At 39.4% G+C, this 19919-nt stretch overlaps 1 protein-coding gene across 7 annotated transcripts in view; it reads right to left on the bottom strand.

Annotated features, from left to right (window-relative positions):
• TMEM132D (transmembrane protein 132D) overlaps positions 1–19919 on the bottom strand; it is a 327315-nt gene that overhangs the window by 188577 nt on the left and 118819 nt on the right. For 4 of the 7 annotated variants that reach the window (XM_072024466.1, XM_005018068.5, XM_027469876.3 and 1 more), the window contains one exon: positions 3257–4145. The exons of the other annotated variants lie outside the window; for them this stretch is intronic. In XM_072024466.1, the coding sequence (XP_071880567.1) occupies positions 3257–4145 (889 nt within the window). The remainder of the gene's footprint in view (positions 1–3256; positions 4146–19919) is intronic. 7 annotated transcript variants of the gene reach the window in all.

Here is a 19919-nt window from a genome sequence, read left to right as displayed (position 1 = left end):
GTAGAAAAGATAATATTGTAACTACTCTGATATTATAGCAGATTACGGTCTGAGTGAAATCTAGGTACAGTTAGAAAAAGCAGGTCAAGAAAAATCAAAACTCAGGAAACTGGTACGAGTAACAGCAAACCATTGCAAAAGTTTGTTTTGAAAAGGTAATACAAACTGATTTTTTGAAGAAAATGCCACAGCTTTCATTTTTAACTGTTATTTGCTATCCAATGATAGCTTTAGCTTTTTTTTTTTTTTTTTTTTTGGTTTATGATAACTTACATTTTAAGATAAAAAGCTAAAAATCGAATGCATTGCTTCCTTTTTTTTTGTTCAGAAAATTAATATTAGAAGCATTCATTTAGAAGTTCAGGTGTTCAGTTTTCATTCAAATTTAAGCAAAACAAGACATTTGAAAGTTTTATAAACCTACATTTACTATAATTATCATAGTTACAAGCTATCTCTACTTTCAACTGATCACAGATCGTGGAAGTACAGATGCTTTGAAATCAGTTTTCTAAGATGTTGCATTCAGAGTGTAAGCCTCTGGAGGTGTTTTTGTTTCTTTTTACCTTATTTCTCTTAGAAAAGTTTTTACAGAATCACAGAATCACAGAATCACAGAATCTCTAGGTTGGAAGAGACCTCAAGATCATCGAGTCCAACCTCTGACCTAACACTAACAGTCCCCACTAAACCATATCCCTAAGTTCTACATCTAAACGTCTTTTGAAGACTTCCAGGGATGGTGACTCAACCACCTCCCTGGGCAGCCTGTTCCAATGTCTAACAACCCTTTCAGTAAAGAAATTCTTCCTAACATCTAACCTAAAACTCCCCTGGCGCAACTTTAGCCCATTCCCCCTCGTCCTGTCACCAGGCACATGGGAGAACAGGCCAACCCCCATCTCGCTAGAGCCTCCTTTAATATACTTATACAGAGTGATAAGGTCACCCCTGAGCCTCCTTTTTTCTAGGCTGAACAAGCCCAGCTCCTTCAGCCGCTCCTCATAGGACTTGCTCTCCAGGCCCCTCACCAGCTTCGTCGCCCTTCTCTGGACCCGCTCAAGCACCTCGATGTCCTTCTTGTAGCGAGGGGCCCAGAACTGAACACAGTACTCGAGGTGCGGCCTCACCAGAGCCGAGTACAGGGGGACGATCACCTCCCTAGCCCTGCTGGTCACAGTGTTTCTGATACAAGCCAGGATGCCGTTGGCCTTCTTGGCCACCTGAGCACACTGCTGGCTCATATTCAGCCGACTGTCCACCATCACTCCCAGGTCCTTCTCTGCCTGGCAGCTCTCCAGCCATTCCTCTCCCAGCCTGTAGCTCTTCTTGGGGTTATTGCGCCCCAGGTGCAGGACCCGGCACTTGGCCTTGTTAAACTTCATACAGTTGACCTCAGCCCATCGGTGCAGCCTATCCAGATCCTCCTGCAGAGCCTTCCTACCCTCAAGCAGATCGACACACGCACCTAGCTTGGTGTCATCTGCAAACTTACTGAGGGTGCACTCAATGCCCTCATCCAGATCATTGATGAAGATAATTATTTTATAATTAATTATAATTATTTTATATTTAAACAAATTTTCAGAAGTTATAGCAGTCTCTGTGTGTGAAGTTATGTAACTTCAATGTCATTAGTATACAGAAAGCTAGAAGGATGCCCCTGAATGTTTGCTGACTGAGGAATTCAGATCGTCTGTCTTGAAAGCAGTCACTCAAAAGCAACCTAAGTCAGTGGCAGATGGACTCAGAACATAAAAGCTTGGTGTGGTAAGGAGAGTGGTTATCCTACTGGTATTTGTCCTCTGCCACATGAAGAGGAAATAACTCCTCAAGTCAGCAGCTAAGTGGTTATTCAGTCATATATCACACACTTGTTAAGGAAAAATGACCTGATTTTATGGAAAACCACTTCCTCTGGAAATCCCACACAAACCACCCTGAAAAAAAAATATTACTTAAAAACGAACAATTTGAGCCCTTGCTGCTTAGGTCAGCAAAGTCAAAGCAGACAATCCTGCATGAGGTATACATCCAAGCCCAACAAAGTTGCATTTACAGCTTTGTGCTATTTTAATAATTGAGGCCTGAAACACCTATGTGACGTTAGCCAGAGATTTTTGGAGTTTGAGATATATAAACAAGAGAGAAAGGAATATTTTGTCTCAAGTCAGAGTACAAGTGAATTTTTTAGGTGAAGGCACCCAGCACCTCTCCTATCCTCTGACATTTGACAAAGGGAGCAGCAGACCTCCTGCACTCATGAAGCCCCTTAGGAGGGGCACTCTGTGAGCCTTTCTGAGACTTGGCATCAGTGCTCATCCCTGGGACAAATATCCAGGACAAGGCAGTTAATCTCAGAAGCCATGGTACAGTGTTTACCTCCAATGCTAAACAAGCTGACGTGACTTGTTGGGAGAGGGTAAGCCAAAGACAGCAGTTCTGCAAACACCACTCCCCTGTGGCACCGTCAGACCCACAACCCTAGTTACAGAGCTGACACACAGAGTGGCAAACCTGAAAGGAGAGGACAACCAGACAGCCTTGCTCACATGAGATGCACATCTATGCCCAGTTTGCCCTACCATATAGCCTGATAGTCTTTGCTGTTCATTCTTGGGTTGGTGGTTAGAAGGAGATTCCCAATAATACCCCAAATGATTGGAAAACAGCCAAGTAAATCAGCATGGCACTTGAAGTTATATTACACCAAAAAAAAGCTGCCACCACCACCCTGCCATTATTGACACTTTATGTGAATAATGGCATGTTTGAGTTTCAACACGTAAAACAGACAAGCTTACAACAAGCTGGGGAGAAGTTTAAGCGCATAAATCCTACTTAGATGCTTAATTTTTGCTCACATTCTATAAATACCTTTGCAGATTTGAGCTTTACTAATCTTAACGTGAGTTCAGTGAGAGATTAGGAGCACCACAAACTCTAGCTCAGGAGACTCTAAATGTTATCTCTTATTAGCCCACATATGGGTCCCTGGTCTATTTTTTATTATTGTAATTAGCACTCAAAAGCCTTTTTTTTTTTTTTTAATTGTCCTTCCTTACTCAAAGAGATCACATCTCAGCCGTTCATAAAATATTAGACCAAACAAGAAAAACAAAGTCAACCAACTGCAATTCAGTTTCTGCAGAGCAGTAATTGGGGGATTTGGGGGCAAATTATACAAGAAAAATTGACTTCCCATACCAAGAGAAGAAAAAAATAAGGTACCAAAGAAGCAAAACAACAGCCTTACCTCAGTGTGAATTGATCTTCTGTTGAATTTTTAGCAATAAATACAAGGAAAGTCAAAATGTCACCTTGCTTGACAGTCTTTGGTGCATACCGGATGGCAATATTATTATCCAATCTAATTTCATTTAAGGAAGGGCCAGCATGTGTCTGGTAAAGGAAAACACTTCCAATCCTCTGCAAGGGAGGTCCTGACTCATCAATGTCATTGCGCCCCAGTCGGATGCCATTACTTTTCCTAACATCCTCCTTGGTGCATTCTCCTTTCTCATCTCCTGGTTGTATGGCATAGTAAAGCTCCACAGGGCTCCCTTCAGAAAAATCCATTGGTTTCTTACGGCCAGCAACAACTGTGGGGGGGTTAAACCAGCTTGCCAGGAGTTCCAGCTCTGCCACACACAACCCTAAGTCCCCCTTCAGCCTGCAGCTGCCTCTGACCTCCCGCGTCTCTCGAAAGGCAAACACCTGCAGACAGGGCAGCCGCTCTGTGGTGCTGTAGTCATCCCAGTCCCTGCCCACGATGTAGAACAGAACCTGGACTTTGGGCTTGCTAGGGTAAATTTTGTTACTCATTATGAAGGCCTTAAGTTTCCAATTAAATGAGAACTTGTTAGTAGATCCAAATGGATTTGAAGATAGCATTAAGTCCTGGGGCACAACTTGTTCAGTGGAAAAAGGTCCATAGCTGGCATTTAACACCGGTGGCCTCTTGGATTTGTAGATGAGAAAGGATTCCACTCGGGACTGCAAGCTAGAGTTCCTCATAATATCCTGGTTGGCTTCCTTCAGAAAGAAGGAAACATCTGCGTTGTGGATACGATAGGTCACAGGCAAGTAAGTTGGCAGTAAGGAAAATCTCTGTATGCTTTCCAGGATCCCTCGACTCTCAGTCACTGTTGAAAGGAAAGCAGAGTTTAAAGATCAAATCTTCAAATCATACTGTGATATAACCTTCCTGACTTTAATAGGGGATTGACAGTGCTGTAGGTGATACCAGTGGCCATAAGAAGCGTCATCAATCCATGCAGAAGTAGCCTAAACAGATGATGGATTTATCTAGTTAGCTTGGAAAACAACAGGCTATTTTATGTTCTCCATAGCAGACAGATTAAAAGAGTAGCTTGTATAGGTTTACCTGTGCCAAATGCCGTAACTTTACTTGCAATATACATTTATTATTTGAGAGCAAAATTACTCCATCAGCATCTGCAACATAACATCACTGCACAGGCACATTTAAAAAGAAATTTGATCATTAAAGCAAACTGCTCCTGTATTGAAAAGCAGTGCCATGATTTTACATCAAATGCTGCATACGGACCACTTAGACCTCACTTCAGCATACTTTGCAGCACTGTCAAGCAATACATGGACTTTAAGTGACTTCCTGCACAAGGCTGAAATCACTTTGAGAATAATTAGCACAATAACCAACACATAAATGCTCCTTTACAATACTCTGGTACTACAAGACTTCAAATGGAGTTTTATTTGCATCCTATTTACGGTCCTTCTATTTCACTTCATTTATGAAGAAAGGTTTCTTTTCTTGTAAGTAACTATAAGGACTCGCACCACTGTTGTTGCCTAACCCTGCATTGTTCCTTAATGCAACTGCATTTTCTGTAGGTTATACATCACTGCACATTGAAAGAACATTTTCAATGACACTGAGCCTCTCTTACTGCAAGGTATCTATTAACTGTGCCATCAAGCAATTACCTGAGGCAGGCTATCATATTAAAGAATAAGCTCTCCATCCTTTCTAGGAACTGTCAGTCCCAAAGAGCAAAGACATACACTATTAAAAAAATACAGATGTAGATATGATATGACCTTTCCTGTTTGAACATCTGACCTTCATGCTTATGTCTTTACACCCTAATTGAGCTATAAATCTCATTATTTTTTCCACAGCAAACTCAAATCTGTAACCTTATTCAGAAAAGTGACAAAGGGTTACCACAGATGGCATTCAAGGGCAACTCAATTTCCCAAGCTCTATTCCACAAATACTTTATTAGCCCTTAATTTTTGTTTGGTATCTGACCTAAATATTTATCACCTTGTCAAGAAATGCCATGGCCTAAACTGATGATGGTTACCCCTAACCACCAATCTACCATCTATGTACTGCAATTTGCTGCAGAAAGGCTCGAACAGGCTTGAAGAATCTCGTTACCTTCAGATCCTATGGGAAGCTACTGTTAGTTCCTAACGACCCTGATTGCAGAGTGCAAGCATTCACCAGAACTAGTCTCGAACGTTTCTCTCACAGCACCAGCCACCCAATCTACCTGTGGGCAGCATAATCTGAAATGCCAATTTGCCTTGGCAGGAGATGAGGGGAGAGGAAGCCACGCTGCTGCTTCCCATATCCAGCACGCCAATCCAGGCACCTCCACACAAAGCACTTTGCACAGGAGATCACACTCTGCAATCACCTGGAGCTCAGACAAGTCACTAACCTGGTGCTGCAGTTCTGTGTCCAACAGGTAAGGATATTACAGTTTATTTCCCCTCACCCTTTGTCTGTGTAAACTGCAAGTGCTGCAGACAGACTTACCTGACTATAAACATGAAAGTATCACATGCAGCAACAGGGCTGTGATCTCAGTTAAGGTCTCCAGACACTACCACAAGACAAAACAAGACTGAAACACTGGAGCAAGGAACTTCCTATGTGGAAAACCAAAACCGGCCAGCTATTAAACCAAAACAAAAGACACAACTAGATAAAAGTGGGCATCGTTCTGCTGTGTTCTGGAAGGCACAAATCTCAGAGTGAAAGAGGCCAGAAAGAATGGGTTGCAGAGAAGACTTCCACAATTTATAAATCTCTCTCTCCATCTTGGAAAGCCATAATTCCTCTCTGTTTTCCTTTGCAATAAATAATTGAAATAAACTCTTAATTTTAAAAGTTTAATTGGTGTCATCTCTTAAACATCACATTTTCATTAAAGATAAATTTCATCTCAAGGAAGAGGACAACGATCCCAGCACAATACCACCAATAAAAGGCTGAAGTCCTGTGTTCCCTGGAGGTAGAATATTCTGTTGAAGAGCAGGAACATTAGATGTTGTTTTAGACAAAATCAAACCCAAGGCTTTTCTGCTTGCAAGGAAGAGTAAACTACAGAGATTCTTTGGATGCAAAACACTCTTTACCCCATCCTTGGTCTTTGTAGCATTTGCCTTCCACTTTCTCTCTCTCCACCTATTCAGGGAGGGCAGATAACGTTTAGGAGATCCTGGTCTAGATAATCTCCCAACAAAGATTTCTAACGACTCTAAATGGCTTTTCTAGCACTTGGAATTGCAGGGAGGCATCTCTCCTACCCAGCCCCAAGGCAAATTTGTTCTGCTGTCGTACTCCTCAGATCACCCAGTCCACAACATTATTCCACCATCTAATGTCCCATTTATATATTCCACGCTCATTTTGCCCTCCTCCCAACTGCTTGGCAAAGCACCATTAAATGCAGCGAGGCATCAAGGAAGCAACTTAGAAAGAGGAAAAAAGCTCTGGGTATTCAATTTTTTATTCCCCTTATTTTGATTGCAGCTCCCGCCCTTGCATTCCACAGGGAGAAGTACATTATTTTTATATTAAAACTAACAGAGTGTTTTTGCCTCATAATTTTTTATTCATTTATTTTAATGCTTATTTATCTAAGGGATTACAAATCTTCAGTCTGTATTCCCCATCCCCACAGGACAATGTTCCTCAGAGTTTGTAAATTAAAGACTTTTCAGAATAGGACAGAGGAATAGAATTAAAACAAGCAAACTAGCAAAAAGCACAGAGGGTGAACTGTATTAACAAAAGGAAACAGTATCACTAGTTAGAGCAAGGTCCACTGGCTTGTAAACTCTTGAACAATGGCAAACTAGTCTGCTCATGGCTGTACATCTCCCCACCAGCAAGCTGTCACTGTGCGCTGAATATGAATTAGTTTATGCTGGAAGCTGACAGCAGTTTACCAAACAGCCAAAGGCCAAAAATTCAAACAGTTTTACACTTTATCTGCAGAGAGATATAATCAGCACAAACAGGAAAAAAAAAAAAAATCTAAAAAACTACACTGATCTTTGCAGTACCATCTGGATTTTGACCATGAAAGTTTATTAATGATTCTGACGTATAGGAAATTAAAAACAAAAGCTACTGGGGTCATTAACTGTAACCATGACAATTTTTGTACAAATTATATATTTGAAAAAAAAAAATATGCAGAAGATTTCAATTTTGTATATTATTGGGTGAGACCTAGCATAAAAGTGGAATTTCAAAATTTTCAGTCACATCAGCTAGTAGTCTACCCTACACATCAGCTCTATAACAATCACAATTCCACTGGAATAACCCATCTGAATAAATAAGACAAAAAACACACACAGTGAATTTCTCAGTTTAAATATGCCAAACAAAATAGATGATGGGTAACTGGACTGCTGTTAAGGAAACATCAAGACCAAAGTATATGCTTAAATTTGAGAACTGCAACTCTTCTTTACTGTACCACTGTACCTTGACTTGTTTATATGGGGAACTGGGCAACAAGATAGTCACATGTGGGAATGCAGCACATTAAATAGCCTTGCTAATTCTCTGTATAGCATAAAGTAGGTTGTATTGTACGATTGTACGGCAAAAGAAAAAACAGCACTACCAGATTAGAACAAACTCTGAGGAGTTCAACCCATCCACGTTCCTAAGGTCCCTGTGCAATGCACACAACTTTCAACTGGTCAGTTATGGCAAGCTTTAAGATTAGTTTATCTTATGCTAAGACATTGCAGAGGAATTCTTCCAGTGGACCATAGCAGGCAATGCTCCATCTTGAGGGACTGATGTGACTGCTGTTCAGCACTACTGAACGTTGAGGGACTAGCCTTCCACTAGAGTAAGCTATTTCACTGCAAGGTCTGCTGAAGAGGATCTGCTGCAACTGTGGACTGGTGTTGCATTCTGGTTTCAGGAGATGATCCACAACAGTTTGAAACAAGCCAGTGCAATCTAATTTTGATACTGCACTTATGCCAGTAGCTGTTATTTCACAATCCCTTAAAAACTACGTCTGTATTTGATCTCTCATGCTGTGAATGGTTTGTTGAGGATTTCAATCAGTGGCCACCTGGGATGAGATGCTCTAGGAGGGTGGTTTTCTTTCCTCTGTTTAGTAAATCTTCCCTTGACTGACACTGTTGAAAAAATAGTTGTCATTGATAGAACAAGCAAATTCTCTGCAGGTCAGTGAATTTGAAAAAATCTGAGGGGAAAAAAAAAAAAAAAGCAGCATATTTAGTCTCCTCCCACACTGCCAAAACTTGAGCATATAATATATCCCTGAACATGATACTGTAAACATGCTGCATTTGCCTTCGAAAACTTCAGACTGCTTCCTTGATTAGGCTATTAATTTTGTACTGCAGTCTGGATAAAAATCTTAAGTCTTTATTACTTTAATATCATGTAACAGGAGCTTTCAGTCAATGACAAAAACACTATTCATAGCTCAGTTTTACTGCGGCGTTATTGACCATGGCTTCAGAAAATTGAAGAAATCTGACAGACCACTAACTTCATTCTACATTAGCAGATCCTTGGGACTTTATTGCCCTAACACTTACTTTATTTTTAAACTGTTCAATCCATGACCATCCAGCATTCACAAAAAATAAAACACTAACACTCTTCCAAACAACTATATACTGCTACTATTTAAAAAAAAAAAATAATAATAAATTCTTATATATTGAAGGGAACAACTTCTTAGGAAAATTGCCTTAACAGCTGCAAGCTCAGACTGGTAACACAATATATGATATCTGCTGCTGTATCTCCAGGATTGAGATAAGTGGTTCTTCTCAGCATGGCCAGAAGCATTACCTTTTAGTTACTTTTAGACATTGAATCTTCTGAATGTCTTTCCTTTTCTAGGATTGTTATATATTGGAACATTTTCTTAGGAAAAAAAAAAAAAATCTAATAGTTTGATCTATTTGAATATCTGAAAATTAACGTCCCAAGGACGTCTGCTCTGATAAACCTTCACGCTCAGATTTGGAAATTTAATACGTTTCATTCTTAACCCAGTTAAGCATCCAAATCCACTTATGCTCAAGCAAGATAGTTTAAAGCTAAGTTATATACATTGTGAATATCACCCATATATTATATCTCAGTCAGTCCTTAGCAAAGGGAGCATCTACTCCACCTGTACACGTCATTACTATGGACTAAGTTTATCAAAACTATTTTAGAAACGATCCTACTCAGAAATTCATATCTTGCAGGATTTCCTGTTTACTTGTCATGTTCTTTCCTTTGGTTCAAACATCCTTCTCTGCAGCCCTGACACATGAATAGACAAAAACAGAGCTTTACAAGGAGGACTTACTGTATTACCTCTTCTGCCATTCTTGTGGCACCTTAAATTTGCTTGGAACAATTAGCACTGCATTTTCAAGCCTTTGATTAAGCGTTATGCTTTACTGAGAACAGCTTTACAACAGTGATAAACTGATGGGAGGTTTTGATCTCAGACAGAAAGAAAGGCAATACAGCCTTTGTGGCAGTTACTTGTTTTTCTTGTTTAAAAGGAATGAAGATGTTCATTGCAGTGGTGCTCAAAGGCCAACAGGAGTCCAGAGGGAGGGAGAGCGCACTGTAGGTACAGACCAGCTCAGTGCAATAGGCTGTAAAGAGCATCGTTAGCTCAGATACACTGGGGTGCAGCAAATGAAACCCACAGGGAGAAGTGCCCTATCCTACACGATCAAAAGCCTGCAATCCCCCCAGGATCTTACTGCAGATGCTTTCCTTTGAAACCATTTTCACACAGCCACACATCTAAATCTGTGCAGTTACATGGAGTCAAAAAAGTATTTTAATAACTCGACACCATAAACATGCAAATCTATCCCACAGATATCCACAATGAAAATTTCATCCAGGAGTTATTCTCTGACAAGAAAATAAAACAAAGCCAGCAAGATAAATTCACTGTTAGGTTATACTACATTGTATGCACAGATACATCCAAAGAAGGAACTGTATTTACCTTGAAGAATCTACAATTCAGGTTAAGGGACAAGGTTTTAAGAACTGGAAATTGATGCCAGAATAGTGATGGGATATACCAATAACCACAAAGCCAGTGCGTGTTCATAGCTAAAAGCCAGTCATAAATCACCAGTTCCTCTCCATATTCAGTACGCAGTAAGAATGTTTCAAAAAGCTTTTCAGCAAGTTCTTGACATAATCTGAAAATGTGGGTGGTTGAGGAGTAATCAGACAGATTTTCCTGTAGTCTTCAGCCAGTTCATTGTATCAGACAAAAAAGAAAACACTTGTGTTTTTTTGTTTGTTTGTTGTTTTTTTTTTTTTCCCCCTCACATCTCTGCCATGAAGAAAGATAGAAAAAGCCGACATCTCTGGCACAGAAACAGTGTGATGGTGAGCTCCTGCCTGCACTTCACAGGAACAGTTCAACAGGTGAGTTTTCCTATCCTGAACATGACCTATTACAACTGTTTCCTGTTGAAGAAATTATGTTTAAAAACTGCTAAGTGATCACATTATTCTTTACACAACTGCATAAAACAAGGCAGAAAGAATGACTGATCTGTAATTATTGCTATTCCCACGAAAGCACTGATTTCCCATCACTCTTTGCCTACTTGCATGGAAGAGAAGTACTGGCGTCTATCTCCCATACCAATACAGAAATAAAAGCATGCAAGAACCCTATCTGGCATCCCTATCTATCTGAACCCTATCTATCTGGCAGCAAGAACCCTAACCTTCCTTCCTAGTGCTGTCATAGCATTAGAGAACACTTTCCAGAAAAAAACAAACAAACAAACAAACAAAAAGCCTCATGCTTTCAGTAATGAACACCATCAACCCAGAGGGCAAATACCACCAGAACAACAACAAGGCTAAATCGGTGTGTCACAAATAGGAAAACAAAAATAAAACCTTGGAACCCATGAGTCATGCATTTATTTGTAGCGAATTAAAAATAAAAACGGCTTCAAAGCCAGAAGTCACCCATTTTAAATCCTTTCCTTATTAGCATTTCAGACTCCTCTGCCCGCTTCAGTTTATAAGATTGCCCGTAACAGTTTCATCCTTGGGAAATTATCATTCTTTTCTAAAACCAATGTCTTTCCCAACCTGCCAACATCCATTCCTTTCCCTAAGTTATTACAACTTGTCCCAGCTCTACATGTCTTTGTGGAGCTTGTTACAAAGCAAGGGACAAATTATTTGAAAATCAAGGCCACAGACTATACAGAACAGCTGTCTTCTAAAAAGGGAACTCCACATTTCTTGTAACAGAAATTTAAAGCTATAATATCATTAGAGAGTGTAATGTACATTAATGACAGTAATAAGGCAGATGCTTAATAAAGTAAATTAAACTTCATACAGATGCAGACAAATCAATTGTATCATTGTTTCTAAGAGGAAGACACGTTTGCAGACTATATTTCATGAAAACTACCAAGCATTGTTAATGCAGTCAGAAACAGAAAGAATTTCCAAGTGCTGAATCCTGCAAGGAAAGAAGGATTCTGACACAGAGTGCTTAAACTTCATGAGAATATTGCTGTGCTGAAAGAAAAGTCAGCAAACAGATTGCTGAAACATGGGCTGGAATCCTTTGTGAGAATAAATGTTATAGTCTGCTCATCAAACCACATCTTTGGCTTCTGTATTATCAGTCTTGCTAGATTGCTCCTCTTGAGCAATCCTGTAGTCCATTTTGTATTTATTTCTTTGACCCAACTGGGAAGGGAAGAAAAGCTCCTAATGACATACAGTACAAAACTCACCCCAGCAAAGTCTCTAAATACAATGCTGAATCAGGGACCATGAAAAACATCTACAGAGTGATCCTAAATTAAGAAATCTGCTCAGTTTTTGGTGGTATATCATTTGGCCCACCTCAAAGAATAGGACTCTTTGAGGGCATCCAGAACTCTGGCTTGAGCTTCTGATTTTTATCCAAGGGAAATAGTGAAACTGGATGACTGGTTTATACATACCATTCACTGTCCAAGGCCAAATACATGCCATAAAGTGTGCATTTGGAACATTCAACTGCTGTGACCATGATAGTGTTATTTATATTGTCAACGGAGTATTACTTGAACACAATGACTGATATTATATGGTCTCACCGCACAATCTTTTCCATGCATCAAGTTTGATTTTACAGAAAAATTTAGAAGTTAGAAAAAAATGATCTTTTAGAAAGTGAGCTCTTGCTCCAACAGACAAAGCAATTTGACATCACAGAAACAATCCCCAGCATGAATATGAGCCACTATCTGATACTTCAAAAGCAGGGCAATAAATTAACATGTAAGTGAATCTATCAATTCCACAAGCCTGCCTGTCAGGAACTCCTTGTAGACTACCATAAATAATGAGCCTGAAAGTTAAATCACACATCAAAGGATTTCCATGCCTCCATGTCTGGAGTGAAAGCAGGCATCTGATCTTGGCATGCATAACTTCAAATGCATGACTCCAAGGATCATTAAAGGTCATATCTCTTCCAGGACTTTTCATACTTCAACTCCGTTATTTGACTTGATAGTTTTAAGTGCTCATTCTTTTGACAGACTCATGGGTGCAGATTGTACTTCCAGTTGCTGTATCAGTCCAGGAATTCCAGTAACCATGATGTGCTCATTGAATCTGGTTATCAGTCAAATATCAGTCTTTTTGACAACAGCGCTGCAGTCTGATGACAATATTTTCTTGGAATATCTCATTTTACTGAAGTTTGAAGAAATTTTATAACTTAATCATTGATGTCTGGGCACACTACATCTCATCATTCATCAGGATTGTTCATCTGCCTCCTCAAGTTATTTTATTATTCACATTGACAGACAGATAAAGAAATCATTTAAATAAAAGGGCCATAGAACACATACACCTTTATATTACCAAGTGATACAAAAATGATCAGAGAAAAATCACATAACAAAGGAAAGTTCCCACCTGAAAAGGCAGCAAACTAATAATCACAGAGAAAAGTATTAAGATAAAAGGATATGGTACTGTTTCACACAAGATCTGATGTCAGCCTGAACATGAAATGGCAAAGCAGTGACGGATTTACAGTAAGGAGGGAAAAAAAAAAAAGTCACATTAACTACTGAGGGAAGAGTGGCTAGGAAAATTTTCTGAAGCTCCAGATGCAAAACATCAATAATCACAGAGGGCTGCCCCCAATCCATCAACCATGTGATGCAAGGAGTAAAAGGGTACTAGACATGATAAGACGCATCACTCCCTTGAGTGTTGTTCATTACAGCAAACAGTGATCTTTCATCACCATAACTCACTGGGCCATCTTGACACACACCATCTCCTGGCCTTCCCCATGATTTTGATGCATTTATTTAATGAACCATGAAATGACAGAATCTCTTTAGTGAAATAGTACGAGACTAGGTGCTATACACTGATGGTTCCAGGGACCCTGGTGGTGAAAGAACTAAGAGACAGTGGCTGCAATATCTAACATAACAAAAGGTTTTTCCACAGAGCTTTCAATGGCAATAGTTTGCCTCCTTTTCCCTTTCTGTCTATGCCACTACTTGCAGGGAAGAAATGGTGAAGCTTGTAAAGATTTAAAATACAAACACACACACACAAAATTAAAAAAAAAAATAAAAAAAATAACTTAAAATTTATAAAGCTGAAATCCTTGCCAGTATTATCTTGACTTAAAGTACTATCTTCAGTATAATTATATTCAGAAATCAATAAAAGAAAAGCAGGGTTTGGCAGTAGGGGGAATACAGAGTGCCAACAATCCAACATCAATTGTCAGATTCCTCATGACAGATACGGGAATACAGAGATGCTCATTGAACAGCCTTACACTGCTTCAATAGACTATCAAAAAAAAAAAAAAAATCAGAAGTCTCTAAGTCAATCAGATTCTGCCTCAAACATCCACAAAATTCCATCTTCATTTTCTGCAATGATGCCAATGATTGTGTAGAAGTTGCAGTTCTCCTAGTAGGACATATCAATGGGAGGAAACCAATTCTAAGCATCAAGCTAACACCTGACTCAGCACAAGTAATACGCCAGCAGCTGCAGGCCCTTTAGGAGACGAGTCACGTCTGTATACCCTAATCCAACTCCCACAAATGTGAACTGCAACACAGAAATGTTTGTGGCTGCTGGCTGATCATTCACCCCTTCCAGAGAATGCTTGTTTAAATTCATTCAAAATTTGTTAATCCATATTGCACCTCTACGTCTTGATATAGGCTCTGTGCCTAACATTGAATTTGTACAACCAATAACTACAATATTAATCTTCTATTACTACATTCACTAACAAGATAAAAAGATAAATATATATTTAAAATTGTATTTAAATACTGCCCTAATGCTGGTACGTGCAGCATAATTTCAGGAATGTCAATAAAACTAGCATTATTTCACTAAATAATACCTACAACATATTCATTAAAGGAAGTACAATTTGAAAATATTTTAGTGCATTCCCAGAAGAAACTGAAGATATCCCATAGGTACTTGTTCCTGAAAAGTCTAGAAGTAGGAAGGCGGCATAGAATACATTCATACACATGCAAGCACAGATAAAAGAATCTGACTTTGGTAGCAAGGAACACAGCCAGAACCAATTAGCACTTCTTCTAGGGTATGTCTAGTCTTTGCTATAGTTTGTTGTATAGACACACTATAAATAATGGAATGTATTACATCCTGAATCCATAGGGTTCTCCTGCTTAGGAATTTGAAGAGACAAAGTTTTAATACCTGTCCTGAAAAACTCTTTTGAAATAACATATGCAGTCCAAATCTCTCAGCAACTACTTGCAGTGGTTTTTCATGGCAAGGTTTTGGTAGCAGGGGGCCATAGGGGTGGTTTCTGTGAGAAAGATCTAGAAGCTGCCCCATGTTTGGGAAGGGCCCCATTGTTTTCCAGAGCTGAGCCAATAAGCGATGTTGTTTTGCACCTCTGTGAGAGCACATTTAAGACAGGGAAAAAAACACTGCACCACACAGCAGCTGGGAGAGTGAAAGGAGTGAGGAACTGCCTTGCAGGCGCCAAGGTCATTGAAGAAGGAGGGGGAGAGGTGCTCCAGGAGCCAGAGCAGAAGTCCCCTGCGGTCTGTGGTGAGGACCATGGTGAAGCAGGATGTCCCCCTGCAGCCCATGGAGTACCACGGTGGAGCAAGGTTCCACGCTGCAGCCCGTGGAGGAGACCACGGTGGAGCAGGTGGCCCTGCACCAATGGAGGCTGCCGCCTGTGGAAGACCCCTGCCGGAGCAGATTCCAGGCCGGACCTGTAGCCCGTGGAGAGGAGCCCACGCAGGAGCAGGTGACCTGGCAGGAGCTGCTGCCCGTGGGGGACCCAGGTTGGAGCAGTTTTCTCCTGAGGGATGGACCCCGTGGTACAGACCCATATCTGGAGCAGTTCTGGAAGAGCTGCTGCCTGTGGGAAGCCCACGCCGGATCAGTTCATCAAGGACTGCATCCCGTGGGTGGGACCCCACAGCACAGGGGACGAGAGTGACCGAGAAGGAGCGGCAGAGAAGAAGTGCTGTAGGCTGACCATAACCCCCATTCCCCCGTTCCCCTGTGCCACTCGGGGAGAGGAAGTGGAAGAGGGTGGATAGGGGGGGAAGGTGCTTTTGGTTTCTTTCCTTTGTTTCTCACTTCTCTAGCTTGTTAGTAATGAGCAATAAATCTTACTATCTCTTTATGCCGAGTCTCTTTTGCCCATTACAATAATTACTGAGTGATCTCGTCCTTATCTCAACCTTTGAGCCCTTTTCATTGTATTTTCTCCCCATTCCTCTTTGAGGAGGGGGAGTGAGAGAGCGGCTGTGGTGGAGCTCATCTGCCCACTTGAGCAGAACCACGACACTACTAAGATATCTCACCAACCTTCCCCAGATATAAAAGTTATATATTTGTTAACAGAGGTGAAAAAGAACCTTCTTGACGTTCTTTTTTGCTGTTGAATCACAATGTCTTTACCCTTCACATGACATTTTCTCTTTGCTACATCTTCAATCCTCACACATTCCTGATCCTTTTCATCTTCCTGTCAACTAAGGAGGGAGCTGAGGTCTCTCAGAAAAAGAATTAGCCTGAAAACAAAAGCAGGTAAACATCAGAATAACTAACAAGGCAGTTTTTCAGGAGCCTTATTAAGGCTACTGAATGACATCAAACTTTAGCAGGTCAATAGTACAGCATGCTTGCAGATGCTCAGCTATCCCTAATATCACCAGATATGGTCTCTTGTCTCTGTATACGCATGTCAGAGAAAAAAGATGAATAGGATTTTTTTCCCCTTAGAAAAAGTTTGGCAGAGCTAATTATAGAAGCAGGGGTGCAGCTATAGCACAGCTGCTTCATCATCCCCAGCAGCAGCCCCAGTTGCTGTAATGGGTTAGCATGGTGAACCCCAACATTTCTTTGAGAGCAACCACATTTCAGATTTTCCAGTGCAAGAAATACAACAGATTATAATTCCTTGGAGAGTGCCAATTTATTTACTTAGGACATGAGTTTTCAAACATACTTAAACCTTGAAGACAAAAGCAGAATTTCACTGCACTAGCCAGGTCAGGTACATCTAAATAATCAATAATGCATCTTTTCAGACTTAGAATACCTTTGAAGGCCTTGCATTCTTCTACGTGGCTGTGAATTGTTATTACTGTTATTTTTTCATTAAAAAAGTCAGTCTGTGATTTGACAGTGAATTTTGCAATAAAATATTTGTAAAATGAGTTTCTAAAGTGGCAAAATACTTCATATATCACTATATTTGAAAATTCCTTTTGTTCTTCACAAAATGCATCAGTTTGCTATTCTGACAACTTTCTCAAAAATACAATAGACAGAGCTTTTAAAATGATTGAAATTATCTTTTAATAGCTCCCTGAAATTTGTCTCCCTACACAAACTCCAAAAGCCATGACCTCATTGAGTAATTTAACCGAATCTAGGGAAATTTTTTGCTTATGCAAATCTCAAAGTCCTGAAACTGACTCCACCTTTTAAAAACATCCTCTTTTCACTCCTCCTCATACCTATTTAAAAGTGGTTTATAGATAAGTTGATGAGGATACAGATGCTACAGAGTTTGACACACTGTAAACACCTAAAAATAGATAAACTAGATTTTTTTTATTGTTATTATTTTTTACTTCTCCTGCCTGACAAAGCCTCCGATGTTTTCCTTAGCACTTCTCTGGGAGTTGTTCTGTCAATTTTGAGACAGTTTCACATCTCCTTACAGATTCTAAAGGTCATATTAAAATCTACCTCAGCTAAATACCTTGTTTTCTTGAAGCCTGACTAGAAATTGGAATGTTATACCTGGTTGTCACAGTCAGAATCCTCTGAGGAGGACGCCACAAGACGTGGAGCTGTGGACTCTGGCTATTTAATTGCAGAATTCCTCCCAGAGAATATGGAGGATCTTTGAAATTCAGCAGCAATAAAGACTGCAGGGGAGCTGAACAAGAAATACTGAGAGCTCAGATTATTTTTCCCTACCCTGCAATTATGTTAGATACTTAAAAATCCCTGCTATGTGGACATGAATAGTTTTGCATTCTAGTCCTGCTGAGAAGCTTTGAACAAAAGATTTCAGAAGCGCTGGTGAAAAACTTACAATAGAAAGCTCAGAAACAATAATAATCCTACATATAAAACAAATTACAGAAACATTTTCTGCCAAGCAGGTCTTCACACTTACAAAGAGCAGAAGTTGAAGTCCCTGTCATAGCAAACTCTCAGAACTTGGTTCTCTGAGCATTCAAAACAATTATCCTCACCAGTGTCACAGTACTTATTTGCACTTGTGAATCCATATGCACATTTAAAACAGATAAATTCATTTTTTAGTATCTACATTTATGTGTAGTTAAGAAAAATCCTAATGCAAAGAGTGTATATGTTAAGTCCATACCAAATGGATTATATGGTTGCATAAATGACTGGTGCTTCACATCACTGCTTTTAAATAACAGATTAAAAGATAAAGTTCTCTAACTGAATGTCCACAAAGAGCAGTATCTACCAGGTATAGAAAGACAGATGGTAGGATTTTTCTATGAGCAGCAAACCAGCAGAAAGGCATTACCCAATTTAAGTTACATTTAGAACATGTACTGGCCACTGGAATTTATTCAGTATGATTAATTTATAGAACTGATATTGCAGTTTGGTATATTCTACTCTAGACCTGTGTGAATAATTGATTTTTCAGCTCTCCAGCTAAACTGATTAAAAACAAAAAGAGTTCTCTCACATCAATCCAAAATGATATTCTGTGTTTCACCCCATCATTATAAAAAGAAGCCCCCCCAAAAATTAATATAACCTCAAGAAAGGATGATGTTATTCTTTAAAAGTTAAGACAAGTATATTTTCTAAATGAAACATAAGTCTGAAATGCAAAGCCTCCAACCTTTCTTCTCAAACGTCATCTTAGTTTTTGAATATTATTTTCACAGACAAGCTATTCTGCATTTCCAATTCACAGCCTTCCTACTAAATGGGAACATAGAAGAGGTATTAGAATCTTTTTTAAGCTAGACAGAGACAGGTCATTTGAAGTTTGACATTAGCCATTCATAGGGAAGCATGCTTGAACATACTAGCTCATTACCCTGTTTGGATCAAATCACTAGAAAAATGGAATAAATAGTTGAGCAAATATTTCTACATCTGGTTACTGGGATCCACAAATCACTACTAACTGTTGTGTTATTACATAACAAAGATCAGGATTAAAACTGTATCTGGAAGACAACAAATATATAATTAAGACAGAACTGAAGAGTACTATTTATTTAATATAATTTACGCTATCCTTACTCGGTTTACAAGCTAAGCTTCTTTGCATATCTATACATGAAGTCTACAAATGTGTACAACTCCTCTCCTGGTCACTGAAAAATGCTTTGCACTGCTCAAACAAATCACAAAAGCATACAGACGTTTACTGCCTGGTACTTTAGGAAATATCCAGGAATAAATCAATCAAGACGAACCTCTGAAAATGAAAGAAAGCAAAAGCATTAGAATGACATATTAAAAGTGATCTCCCAAATTACATATGGTTCAGAGATGCCACGTATAAAATTTAAGACTTGATGCCTTTAAATCGGACAAGTAGTAAATAGTACTAATGACACCATGAGCATGGAAAGTGAAAAATTTTGTGCATCTTCAATAATTTTGATACCTTATAATCCAACTTGGAGGAGGAAGGCAGATCAGGCTCACAAATAATATCTGGGGAGAAGATATTTATAATTGGTGGAGAAGAATCATCTATTGTACAGAATAAGAGAAATGTTCCCAATGAAATGTTCATCACTGCACACCACATCCCATGAGAATTAGCAGTAGAAGCAGATAGCATGCTAAACAGTTATGTAGCTGGTCCTTTCAGGTTGATATCATCTCCACTGCATGTACATGCAGTTCCTTCCTCAGTACAAGATAACTTAAATCTTGCCTCGTTTTTACTGCAACACAAGCTAAAAAGTAAATACCTGGAGCATACCTCAACATATTTTTATTAAAACTTTTTCTTCTTCCTTAAATAACCTAAAATCTGCTA

This window comes from Anas platyrhynchos, chromosome 16 (genome assembly GCF_047663525.1).
Source record: "Anas platyrhynchos isolate ZD024472 breed Pekin duck chromosome 16, IASCAAS_PekinDuck_T2T, whole genome shotgun sequence".
In the NCBI taxonomy this organism is placed as follows: Eukaryota; Metazoa; Chordata; class Aves; order Anseriformes; family Anatidae; genus Anas; species Anas platyrhynchos.
The sequence above is the reverse complement of the archived record's forward strand: the minus strand, read 5'-3'. Positions and strand labels throughout refer to the sequence as shown.